The sequence below is a fragment of the Lissotriton helveticus genome, chromosome 1_1, assembly GCF_964261635.1.
Source record: "Lissotriton helveticus chromosome 1_1, aLisHel1.1, whole genome shotgun sequence".
NCBI classification, from domain to species: Eukaryota; Metazoa; Chordata; class Amphibia; order Caudata; family Salamandridae; genus Lissotriton; species Lissotriton helveticus.
Genome location: NC_136057.1, coordinates 621,896,128 through 621,916,668, shown reverse-complemented (window position 1 = coordinate 621,916,668; position 20,541 = coordinate 621,896,128). Strand labels below are relative to the sequence as shown.

General features: G+C 43.5%; 1 protein-coding gene across 18 annotated transcripts in view; it reads right to left on the bottom strand.

Moving 5' to 3' along the window:
* Positions 1–2,236: 2,236 nt before the first annotated feature.
* Positions 2,237–20,541, bottom strand: part of PPFIBP1 (PPFIB scaffold protein 1) — a 978,725-nt gene continuing 960,420 nt past the window's right edge. For 13 of the 18 annotated variants that reach the window (XM_078674127.1, XM_078674128.1, XM_078674130.1 and 10 more), the window contains 2 exons: positions 17,421–17,486; positions 4,445–4,677 (listed from right to left, as the gene is read on the bottom strand). In XM_078674127.1, coding sequence (XP_078530253.1) covers positions 4,591–4,677; positions 17,421–17,486 — 153 coding nt within the window. In that variant the 3' untranslated portion in view covers positions 4,445–4,590. Of the gene's footprint in view, positions 4,678–17,420; positions 17,487–20,541 lie in introns of all 18 variants that reach the window. The other 5 variants (XM_078674144.1, XM_078674143.1, XM_078674132.1 and 2 more) reach the window with 2 other exon arrangements.

The following is a 20,541-nucleotide window of genomic DNA, read 5'->3' as shown; positions in this document are numbered from 1 at the left end:
CTTGCCTGAATTTTCTTAGTCTACCTACTGTCTCTATGGTGCTACCACAGATGTTATATTGCTCTGTATTCATATATACAAAATGACAAATCTTTATTAAACAGATCAAACGAACAAAAATCAAACTATACTGTTTTCAATTATACAAATAAAAGTTTGCCTTAGCCCTGTCGTGATACAAACATAGTGGAATCTATCTGCATACACAAAACTTCACTGTATGTATGTACCTCCCATTAAATTTCCACATTGAACAGGACCCCAAGGTTGTTCTGCACCATATATGGACTGGGGAAAGGGGCTGTGAAAGGCCACTGTCTTCATATATTTTTCACCTATAATCAATGTAAAAATAATACACCATCTAAAACTCCAGAAAGTGCTCAGAAGTAGCCCTATGACAAAAACAAGGGAAAAATAACAGGTTTTGTAAAATTAAGAATGGCCCATACCAAAAATGTGGAAAGTAGGAGGGGTTAAGAAATGTGAAAACGAAATTAACATTACATATTTTTCTTGTATTATGTTAAATCAAGCAAAAACACAAGCATTGAAAAAGTTAATAGCCAGAATAAACACTATAAAAAAAGTAGCCAATCTTTGCATTTTCAAACATATTTTATTTTTTAATAAATGACAATATATCTTAGCTGCTTGCCCTGTACAAATAAAATTAAATACCAATCACATGATGTGTAAGGTAAATGCTGTTCAATATGAAATGTTTACAGTTACATACTGAGCAATCATACCTAGTGAAGTTTTGAAGAAGTAATAGGTCTCTAAAGTACAATGGCGATCACGAAAGTTCAATTTTAGTAGCGAATACTTCCACGATTTAACCTGTGTTTTATGCTAAATTTTAATAAGAAAAATAGCCAAAACTGTGCTACATCTTAATATGGCATTTTCCTTAGTACCACACATTCCAAACAATATTACAAATGTTGCATAAACTATCATTTTAGTGTTAGAACAGGACTACAATATGCTACAATTATTAAATATTAAAGCCAGTCCTTTGAGTAATATCCGATAGTTTTTAAGTTTACTAGTAAATACAAAATATAAGCTTGAGCTGTATACAAGTGAGGATGCAAAACAATGTTCATCGATTTATTGCAAGGTTTTTAAAGACATCTCCTTTATCATTAGGCTAGGTGAACATTTAGACCTCCCAACAATGTAACTTTTTAATAAGGAACACCTACCCAACTTTGAACTCATGAACCTTTCAGACAGTTGCAGTACTTAGATGCACAGATACATTTCTTCTTTTGGCCCTAATATATAGATTTTATAAATCTCTTACTTTACCCATATGTCGGGCCACATCTCCTAAACAAGTTATTCTGGTAGAATACAAATCTGGCTTCAGTTTTAAAAAAGTAAGTCAGCACCGAAAGATTAAAATTAACGAGCAGAGAACTTTGAAACTTATTCTTAATCAATATGATGTTGAAACGGTATATACTGCTGATATATATATATATATATATAAAATAAATATGGGCTGGACTTGAATACTAATCTTTTGCAACAATTAGAAGACTGTTTGAAAAAAGTGAATGTGAGGCAGCAACACACTGATGCTTGGACATTGCGAATCAGTGCATCCATGTCTGGCCCTGTGTAAAATCCAGTCCTCCCGCGAGGACCTATAAAAAACTCCACTTGCACCATGGCAGTAACATTAGCCATTAAAGTTAAAAATTTTAAAGATCACTCATTGTGGTAGGTGATTCCTTGGTAGAAAGGCCTTACCTCCATTTAAAAGCAGCACATAAAAAACCCTTCACCGACCAATGGAATTTAAAAAAGGAACCTGGCTCAATTTTCCAACATACAGGAATATTTGGTTCAAAGGTCTGAAAATCAAATCCCCAGTATAAAGTGTTGATTCACGTATTAGAGAACTAATCTAAATATTGTGTTCCAGAGTAGAAGGATAACTCTATGACTAACATCCTAGTTCACATTGTGCACAGGATTGCAAGCCAATAACCTGGAGAACCATTATGGCTGTCACAAGGCCTCATGATCATTATCATGCACTAACCGCACGTCATGTAGTGAGTAAGATACAACTCTCAGTAATTAAAAAAAAGTTAAAAGTGGCATATGTTTGCCATTGCCAATGAGCAATATATCAGCTTGACCGTTTTATTAGAAATATATAAAGTATGTAAAATACGTGTGCTTTTATAAATATACATTTTGAGTGTTCGCCTTTTAGTGGGTACCTGCGGAAGACTATTCATAATTTAGTGTTATATATAGGGAGCAATTGGACAATAGAATGTGTTGTGCATTACTCACTGTCAACCAAGCCAACTACAACAGCGTCCTAATTCCGCCCTCTGCCTAGCCTTGCTCCTGTGTGTGTACTACTCTGTGATCTGTGACCGACAAGGTACCTTCACCATTTCGAACATTAAAGACGAGCTAAGGGTCTTCCAGTTTGAAATAACAATGCAAGTTTTGCTACAAAGAACATTTTCAACATTCAGAGCATAGAGGTAAGCTTGGAGAAGCACTGAATGTATAGTTAGAAATAAAAGTTGTCAAATTCCTCTGATGGATGCCATATTTCTAAGACTGCCGAAGCAAGTAAGGTCTATTCACTTTTTTAATAGAAAAACTGAAATAGTGTATTCTGATTTCGAAGTAGTTTTCAAAAATGAAAAAAAGTTAAAGTATTCATTAAAATGCAAACATCCCACTGCATTCTACATTACAATATGCTTCAACACACAATCTACCTTGACATCACTTTCCAGATAGGTGGTGTTAGTCTTGTCGCTCAGTGGCATAGTTTTACAGCAAATGGTCAGTCTGTCAAATGTGTATTGTGGCAAATGAACTGTTTTAGCATGGACTTGAACCCTGTTTTAGGTTTTTAGTGGCCTGAAGTAAGTGACCAACTCAGTGTATCAGTACATTAAAACACCACCTGTGACAAGTTCATCTTGCAGAAAGACATTGTGCTTCAAGGCACAGATATAAAAAATGCTTCACTAGCCTTTGCTGAATATGGAAACTCAGATCAGAAATGGGAATTTCTTGTTTGGTTGCAACTGTGATATATTTCGGTTCAGATCGTTTCCAAGCTGTGGACAAGATTCTTCAACGAGGTACCCCAGCACCTTTGAGCCTGGAACACAGTCTATTAAAGGTGAATTCTACAATGACAAAGGTATCTACTGTGAGCATTTCTGCACATGTAGCATGGAACCTGATTATGTACCAATGAGTAAGGAACTTCGGACAACCAAGAAATAAATAGACCTGATAATTCTTCAAAGAACGTTTTGCTTTTGAGTGGCAACAGGAAAAGAAAGGCATACTTAGGTGTCTAATGCGACCCCACAGCTGCCTGCTGTACTGCACAATCATTGCTGCACCCACTGAGCTTTTAGAGAAGTTTCTCGACCCATCTTTTTAGACGTTTGATAGAACTGACCGATTCTTTGGTTACTAGCTGCACAATGCTTGCAGCGCTCAGCAGCTCTACACACTGAAAATAGTTTAGGTCTCCGGTTCCAAGCAGGTATCAAACCAACCTTTATAGTCGACTCCGCTCCCAAGGACACCTATGTGGCACATTCACTTAAAGAACCCATGCAATACTGATTTTGTGAACGCAACTTCTTCCTATTCTCTTTCATTTTGAGTTCTTCTCTCTCACAAGATTATCCTTCCTCATAATAAGTTAACACTACTCTATGAGGTTCAGCTACGTTAACTGTGTTTCCCATCAGACTGCAAACTTCTCAGTGTAGTGACTCATTTGACAAACACTGGACCTCATAAAGGGATTCACTCAGTCTTGATTAATGAGAGCTATGAACCCATTTCACTTCATCAAAATAATAAATAGTCCCTCAAGGAAATACTGCCTTTTAGGCACACGTTTTTCTTTTTTCCCGTTATGGCTTCAATTCACAATGGAAATTACATCTGGTATTTATACAATGTGTAGAAAATGACAAATGAACCGTTGATACAACTGACTTCTCCAGTAACCAGCTGGTCTACAAACCGAGCAATCTATAAAAGCAAACCTTTAACATCCTATGTCACAAAATAAATTTGCGTTTTTTATGCGATTAACATTATTATTTTTTTTTAAAAATGTAGAAAAACAAAGCAACAGTCTTTTTGAAGCCCTACGCAATGCAGATCCACTTGTGATCCCTCCTTTTTTTAAAAATAAAAAAAGGCACAAACATTTCTTGACTGTTAACTAGCACTATTAGAAGTGGCAGCCATAAAATATTTGACTTAAAAATGCTTACACAATTGAATAAGTGTACTTGGCACTGTTGCACTTTGGAACACTATTTAAAATACATATTCACTGTCTCGAGTACATGGCATTAAACTAAAATTCATTCAAATGCATTACTCGGAAGTGTTTTTCCCACAATAAATACGGTAAGAGGTGCACTAGCTTTCACCAGTGTGCTTCATAACAACTTTAAAATAGGCACTTTCCATTGCACTTCTAACAAACAGAAGCAGGAGCCATCGACGGGGTGTCCCATCATACACACGAACACTGTCACTCTGCGATCACGCCCTCCCACGTCACACGTTGGAGTCGTCATCTGTGATGCTGGCGCTGGGAGAACGGGCAGAGAGATCTTTGAACATTTCATCCTCTTTCAACATGTGCTGGTAAACAAAAAGAAAACAGCACTTTAGAAATCAGATCAGTGGTATTTATATTTAAGAGTATGATGAAGTACAAGTCTCCAATACTGCAATGTGTCAGAGGAGGGAGTGCATAGTTACAGAAATCAGTGGATGGAGGTTCAGAGTTGGGAATAGGACAAATGGGAATAGGACAAATGAACAAGTTACTTACCTTCGGTAGTGCTTTTTCCGGTGGATACAGTATCTGCCTGTGGATTCCTCACCTTATGAATATCCCCTGCTCCAGCGGATTTTTTCCCAGCTCTCCACGCCGACGAGGACGTCACAATGCCACAGCTCCGCTCGTGACTCTGCATGATGTCACCGGAGCCATAAGAGAGACTCGTCGGCATGATGACGTCAGTTCCACCCATTTTTTCCATGCCTCCGAGGCGAACAGGTGGACCGACAACAGATTCAAAGTATACACAGTACACAATATTCAAACAAATACACAGTGTAAAATTAAAAGGAAGGCCCAAGAATAAAAGCATTTCCTATAAATGTACCAGATAGATAAAAGATACAATGTAAAACAATATGTCAAACAAAGTAACCTTTAGCGTATACAAGTATGGACAACAGGGAGGAGGGTGGGTCAGTGAGGAATCCACAGGCAGATACTCTATCCACCAGAAAAAGTGCTACTGAAGGTAAGTAACTTGTTCTGACGGATACATCTGCCAGTGGATTCCTCAACTTATGAATAGATTCCCACAGCAGTCCCACTTCCGAAGGAGGGTGTCCACCCTCCTATACCAAAAATTCCTGCAGGAAAGAGCGCGCAGAGTGGCCCCCCCTCCTCATTTCGGAGTCCAAGCAATAATGCTTTGCGAAAGTGTGGAGGGAGGCCCAAGTCGCTGCCTTACAAATGTCCACTACAGGTACACCTCTGGCCAAAGCAGAAGTTGACGGCTTGGCTCTGGTAAAATGAGCCCCAATACCTTCAGGAGGCTCCTTACCAGCCAGGGCTTAGCAGATCTTGATGCACAAGATGATCCATCTGGATAGAGTGCGCTTGTGCACAGCCTTGCCCTTCATGCGTCCAACGTAGCCCACAAAAAGCTGATTGTCCACGTGCAAGTCCTTAGTCCTGTCCAAATAAAAGCTCACCGCTGTTCTAGGATCCAGGCGGTGAAGTCTCGCCTCCGCCTTGGAAGGGTGAGGGAGAGGATAGAACACAGGAAGAGTAATGGACTGCTCTAGATGGAAGGGAGTAACCACCTTAGGCAGAAAAGCAGCCCTGGTCCCAAGGACCATCCTTTCAGCATGTAAGGTTACAGATGGGGGTTTTGAACTGAGAGCCTGAAGCTCACTCACCCTTCTTGCTGAGGTAATAGCCACAAGAAAGATCGTTTTAAAAGACAAAATCCTCAAAGGACAACTATGTAAGGGTTCAAACAGGGAACCCATTAAGAAAGTTAAAACAAGATTCAAATCCCATTGAGGCATAACACAAAGAGTAGGCAGAAACCTATTGGTAAGGCCCTTAATAAACCTCAAAACAATGGGAGATTTACATAAAGACGGCTGATCCAGCAAACAAAGAAACGCCAATAAAGCCGACAAATATCCCTTAACAGTGGACACAGCACAACCCTGCTGAGCCAAGAGAAGTGAAAACTTAAGAACATCTGACAAGTGGGTCTTTAAAGGATCAATGGATCTCTCTCAACACCATTAAACAAATTTAGATCATCTATAAGAGTAAATTCACTTAGTGGAGTGTCACCGGGACGTTAAGATAACATCCACCATATTCGGCGGGAGAGATAAGGAACTCAGGTTGCCCATTTAATGTCCAGGCATGAAGGTGCAGGCTCTGGAGGAAGGGGATGTAGAATCTGCCCCTGTGACTGCGAGAGGAGGTCTGCCCTGAGAGGGAGACGGAGCGGAGGATGCAACGAGAGATGAAGTAGATCTGTGTACCACACCCTTCTTGGCCAATCCGGGGCGATCAATATGACTTGGGTCCAGTCTTGGCGAATCTTCCTCAGAACCCGAGGAATCAAGGTTATAGGAGGAAACGCGTAACTCCAATCCAACTGAAACGCTTCCCCCAGCGCCCCATGCATCGGATACTGGAGACTGCAGAACAACGGGGCAGTGAGCATTCTCATGAGTGGAAAACAGGTCCAACCGAGGAGACCCCCACATATGAAAGATGTGATGGACCACCTCCAGATGAAGCAGCCCCTCGTGATCAGCCGAGTAATGCCGACTGATCTTGTCCGCACGAACATTCAGAACCCCGGCTAGATCATTTGCAAAAACACTGATCTGATGGTCCTGAGCACAGGACCAGAGTCGCAGAGCTTCTCGACAGAGACGATAAGACCCTGCACCTCCCTGTTTGTTGATGTACCACATAGCCGTAGTGTTGTCCATCAGAATGACTGACCGCGAAGGGACGGGAGGAAAGCCTTCAGTGCCAAATGAATCACAGGCAATTCCAGAAGGTTGATGTGAAGCAACCTTTCCTATGGAGACCAAAGACCCTTGACCTCCAGATTCCCCAGATAAGCACCCCACCCCAGAGTGGAGGCATCCGTGATCACTGTGGCCACCGGCAGAGGAGGTTAAAAGGGCATGCCTTGAGACAGGTTGCCCTGCACACTCCACCAAGTCAGCTCCGCTACAGCATCTCGGGAGATCCGGACTGACTCCCTGAGATCTCCGTTGTGTTGATACCACTGCTTGCGGAGACACCACTGGAGCGCCCTCATGTGCCAGCGTGTATGAATGACCAACAGTATGCAGGAAGCGAACAGACCGAGCAGGCGAAGGACCTTCAGGACCGGAGCAACCGCTCAATCGTAAAACAAAGGAATCATCTCCTGAATGTCGAGAATTCTTTGTGGAGGTGCAAAAGCTCGACATACAGTAGTATCCAGTCGCCCCTATGAACAGGTTGCGCTGAGAGGGCACCAGGTGAGATTTGGGCACATTTATTTAAAAGCCCAAGTTGAACAACAGCTGAGTTGTTACTCACTGATTAAGAAGCACCATCTCTAGCGACTCCGCTTTGAGCAGCCAATCGTCCAGATAAGGGAAAACTAGAATTCCTTATCTCATGAGATGAGCTGTCACCTCTGCCATCACCTTCGTGAAGACTTGAGGTGCAGTAGTAAGACCAAACAGCAGGACCGCAAACTGGTAGTGCTGCGACCCTACAGTAAAACGGAGATACTTCCTGTGCGACCTCAGGATGGGAAAATATGCATCCTGTAAATCGATCAACGGCATTCAGTCCTCTTGCTGCAGCGCCAGAAGAACCTGCTCAAGGGTCAGCAACTTGAATTTCTCCAGCTTCAGGTAAAAATTCAAGACCCTGAGGTCCAGAATCTGACGTAACCTGCCATCCTTTTTAGGGATCAGGAAATACCGGGAGTAGCATCCCTGACTCCTCTCCTGCTCCGGGACCACCTCTATCACACCTTTTTGTAGTAAGGCAAGGACCTCCTTCTGAAGAAAAAGCAAATACTCTTGAACAAAATCCTTGGCAACGAGGGTAAGGAGGAGAAAACTCCCGAAAGGGAAGGGTGTACCGATCGTCTACAAGGTTTTAAACCCAAAGGTCTAACGTGATCGATTTCCAACCCTGTAGAAAGTGAGATAACCGACCCCCTAAAGGACCTACATGATCCAGGATGTGGGATCTAGGGCTGCTTTCCACATTACAAGGGGGAGCAGGGGAGGTAGAGGAGGAGGAGAGATTGCGGGCAGAACCACGTTGGTGACCTCTGACTTTCCCTCTATATGACAGAGCGGATTTTGCTGCTGCTGCTGAGGTTGTTGCAAGCCACGAAAGGAAGACCTTCCAAACCCACACTATTTTTTTTATCCAAACCCCCTGACTGGGATTGCAATCCCAAGGATTTTGCCATGGCTCTGCTATCCTTAAACCTTTGAAGTGCAGAATCAGCCTTCTCCCCGAAAAGCTTTGAACCATCAAAGGGCAAATCAAGAAGGGTAGCCTGAACATTCTGGGAAAATCCAGAGGAGTCAAGCTTGTCTCCTGGTAACTGTGAAGGAACCCATAACTCTAGCAACCGAATCAGCGGTATTCAGGTTGGACTGAATACCCTGTCTAGCTACAGCTTGAGCATCTGACAGAACCTCCATAAAATTTCTCCGCTCATCAGGCAACTTGGGTGCCCATTGCTTCGCCGAATCCATCAAAGCATGTATATAACGGCCCAACAAACAGGTAGCCTAGCTACATTTTAGAGCCGTGCTAGATTAATTAAAATCATCCACTAATTCATCTATCTCACCCTCTTCAACCTCCTGCCTCTGATACTGCTCCTCCTCCAGCAGTCTCTATGCCTCTCTCCTTGAGCGAAATCTTGGTTGCGGCATCGACGGTGCCACAGACAGCTCCGGAGCGGGCGTCGGAGGAGGATCCGAAGGTGGAATCAGCGCCATATGAGGCCAAGAGTAAAGCCCACCAGACGGCGGCGGGGACTCCATAAACGGCGTTGAAACCCTCGGAACCGGAAACTGCCATGACGGCGCAGTCGGCATGAAAGGCACAATGGGTGCCTGGGCACAGTGTTGCGGCACGCACTAGTTGAAGGCCAGCGGACCCACAGGACCTGAAGGTGCTCCGGAGGGGAAGGCTGCCTTAGCAAATACTCCATACATTGCATTTAAAAAATGCGTTGGATCCGAACCTGGAGTAGGAAACTGCGGATATGGATTCGAACCAGGATCCACACGAGGAACATCCGGTGTCGGACCTGCCGGATCCACCGGAGCAGAAAAAAGGGAACTGACATCACGCTGACTATGCTCTCTTATGGCTCCGGTGACGTTTTGCGGAGTCACGCGCGGAGCCGTGGCATTGTGACGTCGGCGTGGAGAGCTGGGGAAATTTTTTGCAGAATGCTGGCACAGGGGATATTCAAAAGGTGATGAATCCACAGGCAGATGTATCCATCAGAAATGCAGTTTTATACAGAGCTGTTCTGGTGGGTAGTGGAGGATCTGGATTTGGAAAACGCTGACAAAATTAAAAGCAATTTAAAAGGTCTTGTTTATTTAGTACTGATGACGGCGCAGAGGTTTGTTTTAAGCATTGTGACCAAGAGGAGGTGTGCTCGTGCAGTGACGAATCTTGAAGAGACACAGGATGGGTTGGGAGTAGTGAAGCAAAGGAGGGTTTGAGACAGAAGGACAGTTAGAGATGTGGACACCGATTTAGAAACCAAGTCGATAGAGCAATCTGTACACTAGGATAAACATTTGAAGGGGGTTCGTTTGTGTCTCCTGCAGCACACAATGTTGGGAGCAGTACACAGGAGGGAGGGCGAAACATTCTAAAGAGTGTGGCTGTTACACTTTGTCTAGCGATTCCAAGGAGAATTTGTGGAAAGCTTGGCGGGGTTTTGACATCTGCATTGGTATTAGAGTATCAGTTGATTGGTATGTAAGATCGTGAACATCTTGTAGATGTCGCACTAGTATGCTGGGTGCAATGAGAATTAGATCTCATCTGTGAGTCAATATGGAGACCAGATGAATGTGTCTAAAGGGATATTTGAGACTTGGGTGATTCTGGCTAGCGGAAGCAGGTAAATTGATGATTGAATTTAGTCTACAATTAAGATCAAGCATCCCAGAACCACCACATGCCTAAAAGCATGAAGACCGTCAATGATCCAGGCCTAGATAACGAGCAGTTTGAGAAGAGAATGGAAAGATTTTGTAATGACCTGAAAGAGAGAGTATTTTTTCAACAAGCACTAATAAAGTCAAGATATCTGGGTTTAATATGCTTACACAGGCAGCAGAACCACATCAAAAGCTAGACCAGAGAAGAAAAGGAACGGCTGCATTGAAGGCTTCTTTGCCTTCAATATAACCTTGATTTTGTTTTACTTTCAAAGTAAAGGATGGCATGGGAGACTTCCTTATAATCCTCCTTTAGTTTGTGTAATTGAAGGAAAACAACTATAATGTAGGCTTCTGTGCTACCTCACATTGTTTTAACTAGGAAATACAAAGAGAACAGGATTGAAGGCGAGGATGTCTTCCCTACAGCAGAAATGTTAGTTTCTTTATAACGAAGACAAAGAATTATCAGTTCTGGCGGCAGTTATAAGAAGCTGGCGGGTGGGAAAATTGCAAGGTAGAGTGGGCAAGGATAACAATGAGCTTACAGGCGAAGGAGGAAGGGGTAGGAAGGAACTAGGAGAGGAGGAAGCCGTGGGGGTAACAAGGACCACTCAGGGGGAGGAGCGAGGAATGGGGAGAACGAGGAGCACACAGAAGAAAAAAGGAATGGGGGAGCATGATAAGGAGCAATGGGGGAAACACATGAGGGAGTCAGCAAAAGGGGACACAATCTGGTAAAGTATTCCATCAAGCAGTTCAATACAAGTGCTGCACTGAAAGCAGAAGTACAAGTTATTTACCTTTGGTAACACCTCATCTGGTAGAGACTATTTAGCTGCAGATTCCTTACTGTAGAACAATCACTAGTTGTCAGACTGGATCCAGAAAATCTTGAGCAGTACCTCTGCATTCCAGTACATGGTGCAGATCAGCTAAGCTTGACATCACCATGTCAGATTTGATGTGTGCGGTGCCTATGTAGGCACCACTCTAGCACGCTGACATTAGATTCTTTATGTGACTGCGCCAGAAGCACAAAGCCACTTCCGAAGGACAATTAACCAGTGTGCAGAAACTAAAGGCCTACAGGGACCTTTTAGGTAGGAAGATCTGTTTACAGAAGCAGGGATTCTGGGAGGGTAAGTAAGCAATTTGTGGCTTGACAAAGACTCTAGGAGAGAAGGCATTTTCAAAAGTAAGTTGTTTATCTGATAGAGACTTGCAGCTGCAGATTCCTTACCTTAGAATAGGTGCCAAAGCAATATCTCCTCAGAGATAGGCCTGTGAACTGTTTCAGACCAAAACAACCTGGAGGACCAAAACGGACAAAGTGCCCGTAATGACGGACCTGACTGTCAAAGCAGTAGTGTCTAGTAAACGTGTGCAGAGAAGCCCACGTAGCAGTCTGATAGATACCCTAAAACAGGGGTCGCAGCTTTGTCTCTGGTGGAATGAGCCTACAAGCCCATAGGGGGTTGCTTTTTGACCAATGCGAAGCAGATCTTAATGCAGAGTAGTATCCATCTGAAGATGGTCTGTTTCTGCACGGATTTTCCCTTTTCCGTTCCAGTGAACCCGATAAAAAGTTTATCGTCCATCCATTTTCTTTGGTGCAATTGATGTAAAATGACAACGCTCATTTCAGGCCCAAGCAGTGGAGTGTCTCCTCCTTGGAAGGGTGAAACAGAGCAAAAAAGGTATAAAGCATGATGATTTGGAGGACGTAGAAAGGTGTCACCACCTTTGATCAAAAAGAAGTATGGGTGCAGAGAACCAGTTTGTCTGGAAAGACGCTGGTGTACGGTGGGTTAACAAAGAACCTGCAGCTCATTGACCCTCCTGGCCAATGTGATGGGCACAAGGAAGACTGTCTTAATAGGTTTAAAGGGTGAACACATTAAGAAAGTTCAAACCAAATTACGGTTCCATTAGGGTATAAGAAAAGGTTTTGCTGTTAACATATGTTGGAGGCCCTTCAGAAAATGTATTACAAAAGGTGACTTGAACAGGAGGCTAATCCGGCAACTGCAAAAAAAAAAGCCAAAAAGGATGAAAGATATCTTTTACTGTGCCCAAAGCAAAACCATGCCTGGCTAAAGACAAAAACAACAGCAACACTTCAGACAAGGGTGTGAGCAGAGGGATTACATGCTTGTCAGTCCACAAAGCTTTCCCAACGGCAGGCGTACACACTTTTGTGAATGGACCCCTGGCTGTGAAGATGACCTCTCAGACATCAGGAGGGAGATAGAAAACTCTCAGCTGTTGACACTCAACCTCCATGCATTAGGACAGAGCATGCCCGGGTTCGGGTGTAGAACCCGATCCTGTTGCTCTGACAGGAGCTCCCTCCTGAGGGGCAGTCTAATTGGAGAACTGATGTTCAGGAGTTCAGGATACCTTGCTCCTTGTGCCTAATCTGGAGCCACGAGGAGGATGTGGGCACGGGCCGCCCTGATCTTCATCAGAAAGCTGGCAGGAGCATTATGGGGGAGCGAGGGGGTAAGCATGCAGGAGTCCCGAGTTCCCACTTACAACGAACCGGGTCTCAGACAGACAACCGCCTGGGAAACACCAACACCCAGATGTGCAGACTTTTCACTTTCTTGGCAGAGGCAAACAGATCAAATCTAGGTTCTTTCCAGGTCACGAAATAGACCTTACACCATCTACGGATGTAGAAGCCATTCATGATCTGTGAGGCATCGAAGGCGGAGTTCTTCCTTTCTGGTGTTTAAAGACAAAATCAGGTGTTTCATGACCAGGAAAACATCCAGACATTCCAACCATGTCCAGAGGCACAGAGCGTTCCGGCACAGGTTCCTGTTTGTTGCATGGCAGTGGTGCTGTTAGTTAACAGCTGAACTAGCCGTTCCTGGATGGAAGGGAGGAAGGCCTTTAATGCAAAATGAATTGTTCTCAACTCCAACAAGTTGATGTGGAGCTGGGACTCCGCTGGAGACCAGAGTCCTCTGATCTCTACCTCTCCCAAATGGCCCACCAACCAATGAGTGATGCATCTATCATCACTGTGACATTTGAGTAGGGAAAGGTGAGGGGTCTGCCGCTAACCCAATCTCTGTTTGTGAAGCACCACTGCAGATCATTCGAAGTTCCCTCCGATATCTGGACAAGGTCAGAGAGATTCCCCTGCTGTTGTGCCCCGGACGTCTTTGTCTTGGATGGAGATAGTTAGTGTGCAGCGCTGGAGAAAGACTCCTACATGGGATTGAGATCCAATAATACCCTTGTTCCATAGACAAGCTGGGGTTCAGAGGCCAACTAGCAGAGACCACCCCAGCATATGAATGATGTACACTGCTTGGAGGTGTTGTGCCAGGCAGCACTCTTATATTCTGAAGAGACCTGCGTAAATTGTGTCTAGGGTCTAAACATCGACATTGTTATAGGGATTGTCTTATATTTAACAACTTGGCGATAGTAATCATAATATATATATCGAACTGCCTATTTACATGAAACTTGGAGACATCTAGATAGTATATACACATCGTTAATGTTGCACACCACTACACATATCAGCACTGCGCCGTCTGCACCAATTTTAATTGTATATGATACATTATACCTATTAGAAGAATACATAGAGTAAATTGGTTATAATGTTGAGAGAGAGTTTTATATTGACTTCATAACAAAACAGTCCCACTGAACCACTTAATTTGTTCATGCCCACTGGGACTTTAGGTCTCACTGCAGAGCCTGCACATGCCAAAGGAGATGTTGTTGTACCAGTAGGATGCAGGAGGCCTGAAGATCCAGCAGCCTCAGAGTCAGTCTCACTGAAATCCAGGATAGAGATTGAAACATTGGAATCAAAACCTCAATATTCTTGACTCGCCTCTGTGGAGGATAGGCGCGCTACTTCAAAGTGTTCAGAATGGCTTTAATGAAACGGAGCATCTGAGAGGGAGTTGGGTGTGACTTTGGCATGTTGAAAGAGAACCCCAGCAAATGCAGGAGGTCCGCCATCATCTGCTGGTTGGTGATTACTTCCTAGGGCGAGCTCATCTTCAACAGCTAACCGTCAAGGTAGGCTAAGACTGGAACCTTTAACCTCCACAGATCAACTGCAACCACAGCCATCACTTTCTTGAGCACCTGAGGGGCACTCGTGAGGCCAAAGGGGAGGCGCAGTGTATTGAAAGTGCTTGCTGCCTACTGTTAACCGTAGGTAATGTCTGTGGGCCGGCAAGCAGGGTATATGAACATATGTGTCCTGCAAGTAAAACGCTACTGTCCAGTGTCCTGGGCAGACAAGAACTGAGCCTTGAGCATTTTGAATTTCTCCTTCTTCAGGAAGTAGTTAGGAGGGCGCAAGCCTAGTATAGTGCGGAGGCCTCCATCCTTTTTTGGCACCAGAAAGTAGCAGGAATGGCAACTCTGACCTACTTCTGATGATTTCTATGGCCAAAAGAGCATGCATTTCCTGAAGCAGCAAGGAGAGATGATACACCGTCCGCCTATCTGATGATGGTGGAATGGGTGGTGGGGTTTCTGTGAATAGAAAGGCATAACCCCGCTGAATAATTTGGAGCACCCTTTTGCCCGAAGTGATAGACTGCCAGCGGAACAGGTGATGTTTGATCTTGCTGCTGACTGGTTGGCCGTGGTGTTGTGAGGGCATCTTAAAGGCGTTTGGAGGCTGCGAAGAGGAGAGGTATGGTGCAGCAACCAGAGTGGCTGACTCCGGAGCAGGGGCTCACAGTTAGATCCCCAAAGTTAGCTCAGCTCAGCACTCTGTGCCTCTGGGCAACGGCTCATTTAATCTCTCCGACGGCTCCCGGCGTATTGAGACACCTAGGGGTGATTAGTTTGCACTTTACAAATACTGGATACATGCATACATACAGGGGAATTGGCAGTCTGGGCAGATCTCTGGCTGTCGGTCCCACAAAGCTTGCAGGAGCGGTGTCTGTGACCACAAATAGATTGGAGAGCCTGTTGGCCATGGTGGTTGGGTAGAAAGGACCTGGAAGGTAGTCCCTACCATGAGTTCCTCCTACCAGTTACCCTTGGCCCAGGACTCCACAAAGGGGGAGGGTTGTTTGAAGGGTCAGGGGAACCATGGGGACTTCACTTCCGCCCGAAGTGTATTCTTTAAAGGGCCTGTCAAAAATGTCTGTCTCTGACTCAGAGGCTCTTGGTCCAGTAAGCACAAAGTCTATGCCGGACATCTCCGGTCCAGCTCCGTACCAGAGTCAGGAATGATGATGATGGGGAATGGGGCCACTGGAATTGGCTCTAGTGAAGGAACAGATCCAAAGGGTCCAACTGGCACCAAAGGTGAACCCGCTGGCAGAAATCCAGGTGGGTCAACTTGTGAACCTGTGAGGCCTGAAGGTCCTCCAGAGTGACCAGCTCACCAAAATATGAGTTGCACAGCCTCATACAATTCCTTCAGTGGGACAGGATTACACCGGCTCGGAAAATTCAGGGAGTTATGGAACGGACCCGGATTCAGACACTATGGGAGAAACGTGGGAACAACGTCTGGGCTTGTGAATTTGTTCCTGCATTTCGACCAATGAGTGGATCAGTGCAGTGAAGTCAAAGAGCGTTACAACTTCTTGTGGGACTAATCCAATGAAGATTTACACCTTGACGACAACCAATGAAAATGCCTCCTCGAGCGGGCCAGGGACCTTCCACGTGAGATCAGGATCTGGGGCGGTGCAGAGTTGTTTGATGCCGGGTGACCAGAAGCTTCAAGGCATGCGCGCAGAGTGCCTTGCGGTTCATCGCAAGGCAGACTTTGGAGTCGTAGCCCGGCTGCAGGCACCACAAGCAAACCAGTTGGGGGTTTGTCACAGACATCTGCCTGTGACAAGGGGTTCCATAGGGTTTCAAACCTGCAGTTTTTTTTAAAGGGACATACCTAAAGTACACTGGGAGGTAAAGCTCAAAAAAGCTTTGACAAAAAAGAAATGACTAATAATATAAAAAAAATCTAAACAAAACAAAGTCCACTCAAAAGATATTGCAAGCAATAGATAGGAATGTTTGAAATCTGTGCTGCCAAAACCTAGACCTATAAAAATAGATTGTGCCTGCAAAAGCGGTGCAGAGTTGGAAAATGAGAAGACCAAGAACAATGCCTGGGGGGATGTTAACTGGAATGTCTGGTGATGTAGAACTGAAAGAGTTGTAGTGTACGGAGTAGGGTAGTAGGAAGGAGTTGCACCAGGACAGTGTTCCCTTGAGTATAGCCTGTTCAGGGTTAAATCATTGTCAAAAGTTAATAAAAACAGGAAGAAAAAAACCCATTCGGCCGCGCTCTGCACCACATACAAACCAAAGGCACGGGTGTGCTATGAAAAACAAAAAAGAAAGTGTTGCGAGAGAGTGTGTCCTGCCAGAAGAAAACCATTTAACCAAATAGTGCTCGGAGGCTGTACTTAAAACCTACCAAGTAACAACACACATAAGAGGGTCCGACCTTATGGGAGGTTAGAAGATGAGACAAGGCGATACTAAGGAGGGCCTACTTAGCCTATTGACCAATGAAAAGCCACAGTTTACAAATGTCAGTGACAGGAGCCAATTAAAAAGATGGCAGGAAACTGAGAAGGGCTTCAAGTCCATACCTGAATACAGAATGCCTTGCAGAGCAGCGCATGCGTTGCCCAGGCTCGACCTAATAAATGGGGCACAAGTACTGCAGATTCAATACAGAAATGTGAGGATAGGCAGGGAGCAGCTGAATGAAAAAGTTAACTGATGATTAGAGAGAGGGGAGAGAATGTGGCAATCTAAAATGATAAATAGCTCCACATGGTGCATGACCGGTTTGTGGAGCAGTGGACTGGGCCCAATTAATCAGAGCAGGTTGGAAAGAAGCTCTGAGGGTTAAAGGTTTTTCAAGAGCGGTTAAAGGCATGGCACTAGAGAAGACCTGGTAGAAAATGTATTTTTAATTACTTCTGTCTGAAACATGACAGGGTTGGGTAAAGTTATGGGGTTATGTGAGTGAGTGTCATGTAAGGACGTGAGACAGCTTGCATGGCTGTGAAAAGAAGAGGAGATGGGTTGAGAGTTTATAGGTATTGGTAATGAACATAATTTAGGAGCTTATTACATACTGTTAAATTGTTGATGCCTTCAGAAAACGCTCCAATTTGCCTTACTGTCCCTTCCGAGTCTTCCATCTGAAATATATAGAGAAACCTCTTAATTATGTTATCCTAGAATTACTAATCTGTAAGAGAACTTCTAAAATTGTTGGCACACAAAAGTAAAGGTAATGATTAACAATATTTTCCTAAACATATTATTGAACATATTTGCTAAATACCCATTTCGCACTGTACCATACATTACCTGTTCGCATTTGGACTCCTTTAATGGCACATCATCCTCCAGATATTAAACAACTTAGTTACAGACCACAATTTGTCCACATAGTTTCTGGGAAATGTAGAACTGTGAAAGGCCTTTGCAGTCTGCAGAGTTGTGGCATACATCACATTTTTGTTGAGTCCCAGTAAGTCAACACACAATCTCACTTCTTTGTTGGATTTATGTGCCATCATCACCGGAGCGGGCCATTCGTTGCCTCAACCCTTTCAATAATTCCGCATTGCATGAATCTTTCCACTTCCATCGTTATTTTATCCTTAAAACCCAATTAAACACTTCTAACCTTACTCACTGCAGGCACGGAGTTCATTTTTATTCATATTTTGTGCAGATAACCCTTAAGACAACCCAGCTCTTCTTCAAATACCTCTGGAAATTCTTTTTAAGAGTTAGGAGCATTGTCTTCAATTTGATTAATCTGACCTAGCTCCTTCAGACACAGATGAGCCCTCACTGAGATCTAAGAAAACAAGTAAATCCCTCTGATGACCCCAGCGGATCAGACCATCACCTTTCAAGGACACAAACTTTGCCAGCTGTAAATCCTCCTTTAAAACGGATCACTCCTGTGAAATAATCCAATAATTTAATAGGTTCTCCCTCGTAACGTTTGGGCCTAAGCTCAGGTTTCATTAACACAACTCTTTCTTTCAATTTAGACTCATAAACCTCTCTGGGGATTACCATTTTAGCTCCAGAGTCAAATAACATTGGTACAGGAACCTCTTCAATCTGCACAACCTCAAATGGACCATCATAGGTGTCCTCTTTTACTTGTAAAATAATCTCTTCACGCTCATCATTTTCCTACCATCTCACTTCTCAGATGTTTTTCTTTTACAACAGTACTCTTAAAACTCTTCGTTACATGACGCTTCTTCCCACATGTTTGGTAAATAGCTTTCCATCTTGGGCACTCTTTGTTATTGGCCAAGTGACCATGTTCACCACATTTAAAGCAAACAAACCCTTGCAATTTTTTTACTATCTTTCTCTTTACCACTTGATTGTCTAAAAGATGACATTTGTTGAGATGTGGTTTGAGGACCCACCCCATGATTACCACTAAAAGATTTAGACACAAGCTTGACTATGTTCACAAGCCTTAGCATTAGCTATTACCTCCGTTAACGTGGAGTTGTCTTTCAGTCAAAATATCTCCTTGGCTTTCTCCACACCACATCCCAAGATTAAATGATCCCTCAGTCTTTCTTCACTATTCATTCCAAAATTACAATTTGATGCGGAGTTTCTGAGTATCGATATATATATTCTTATACGTTTTCTCAGATCTTTGCATTCTTTTCCCAGAGTGGTATCTTTTAAACTCAGTCGAGACTTTAGGAAGGAAATGTAAATCAAATGTTTTCAAACATATCTCAAATTCATTTAAATCGCACGCATCATCACTAGATAAACTGGGTAGATGTTGAAATACTTCTTGACACTCTGGTCCAGGGCAATGCAATAGTAAAAACATCTTACACTGCACGCTGAAAGATGTCCACAAACACGTGGATGACTAACTATATACATTTTTCCACTTTCCCCATTTCAAATGAGGTTCTCGTGGATTCATTGGAAAAAATTAAGGTGGAGGCACATTCTGCATCTTTGCACCACCTTATCACTAGTACAATAATAAATGTCAAAAATACAAAAAAACTCGACTCCGATATCCGATACCAGATATCCCACTCGATTAGATACCCGAAAACCCTCACCTAAAGCAATTTCAATGTAATACTAAAGGTCAAATGGCTTTTGATCTTCTCTTTTCTTTACTGTTCTACGTAGGACGTATCCACACCAGATGATGCTGCACTCTGTATACTCGCTATATACAGAATCCTGGGGGAGACCCACTACTGGCCTCTTAATCATTTTTAAGGTATAGACTAGGCCAAAATTGTATGATCTGTAATGGCTTTATCATTCCTCAGAAATGCGAAATTCCATAGCATGCAGTTGTCAGATTTGCACCTTGCACTAGCACTCATAAATTGACACAAAATGATAATTGTAATTATTGGTTTTAATTCTCTTTTTATCTATATGTATCATATTATGAATGTTTTATGATGTACATCTTTTATGATCCAAGTGATCGAAATAAAGATTGAAAAATGAACAAATATTCAGAATATGAGGGTTGTTTTCAGAGACAGCAGTAATTTTATAGTTCCACTGTATTCCCATTCAAAAGTCTACATTCTAGTATTGGCTATATGCCAACACTAGATGGCGCCGTAGTATAGCAGATAGTGCACAAAGTTCTCGAGAGGCCTGTTGTGGAACCAAAACTTTCCCAAGAGTCCAAGCGATTGCAGCGCTGCTAGGGAGTAGAGACACGGAGGGAAGTCGCTTATGCTGCTCAGATGAGGAAACACCGCCTAGAAACATGTAGTCAGGACTCCTGCCTACATGTTTTCTGCACGGCATATATTAATTCATGAGCGTATGAAGCCAAAAAAAGATACCACAGGGTGACGCTGCTGGCCACATATAGAACAAATAGAACTGTCTGACCTCTGAAGGATGAACACGCCGTTGTCTGAGGCGCTCATAAACCTCAATCTTCCTTTAAATTCGAATGAAGTTGTGGTGCTAAGGGTTCTTTTCCAGCTTGTTGCAAATATAAAGAGGTAAATGCCTCAATGGTAGATGTAGTTCTTTATTTAAGTACAAGGAAATCATCTCAGCCAACACTAAAAGCTTTTGGTTCCAGCCCAGCCTCTCTTCAAAACTAATTTTCCGAACTGCACCTAGGTTATGCAACCTTATGACAGGTCTAATGACATAGCAACTTGTCACAGCACAAGAAGCAGGATGTAGTAAATATCA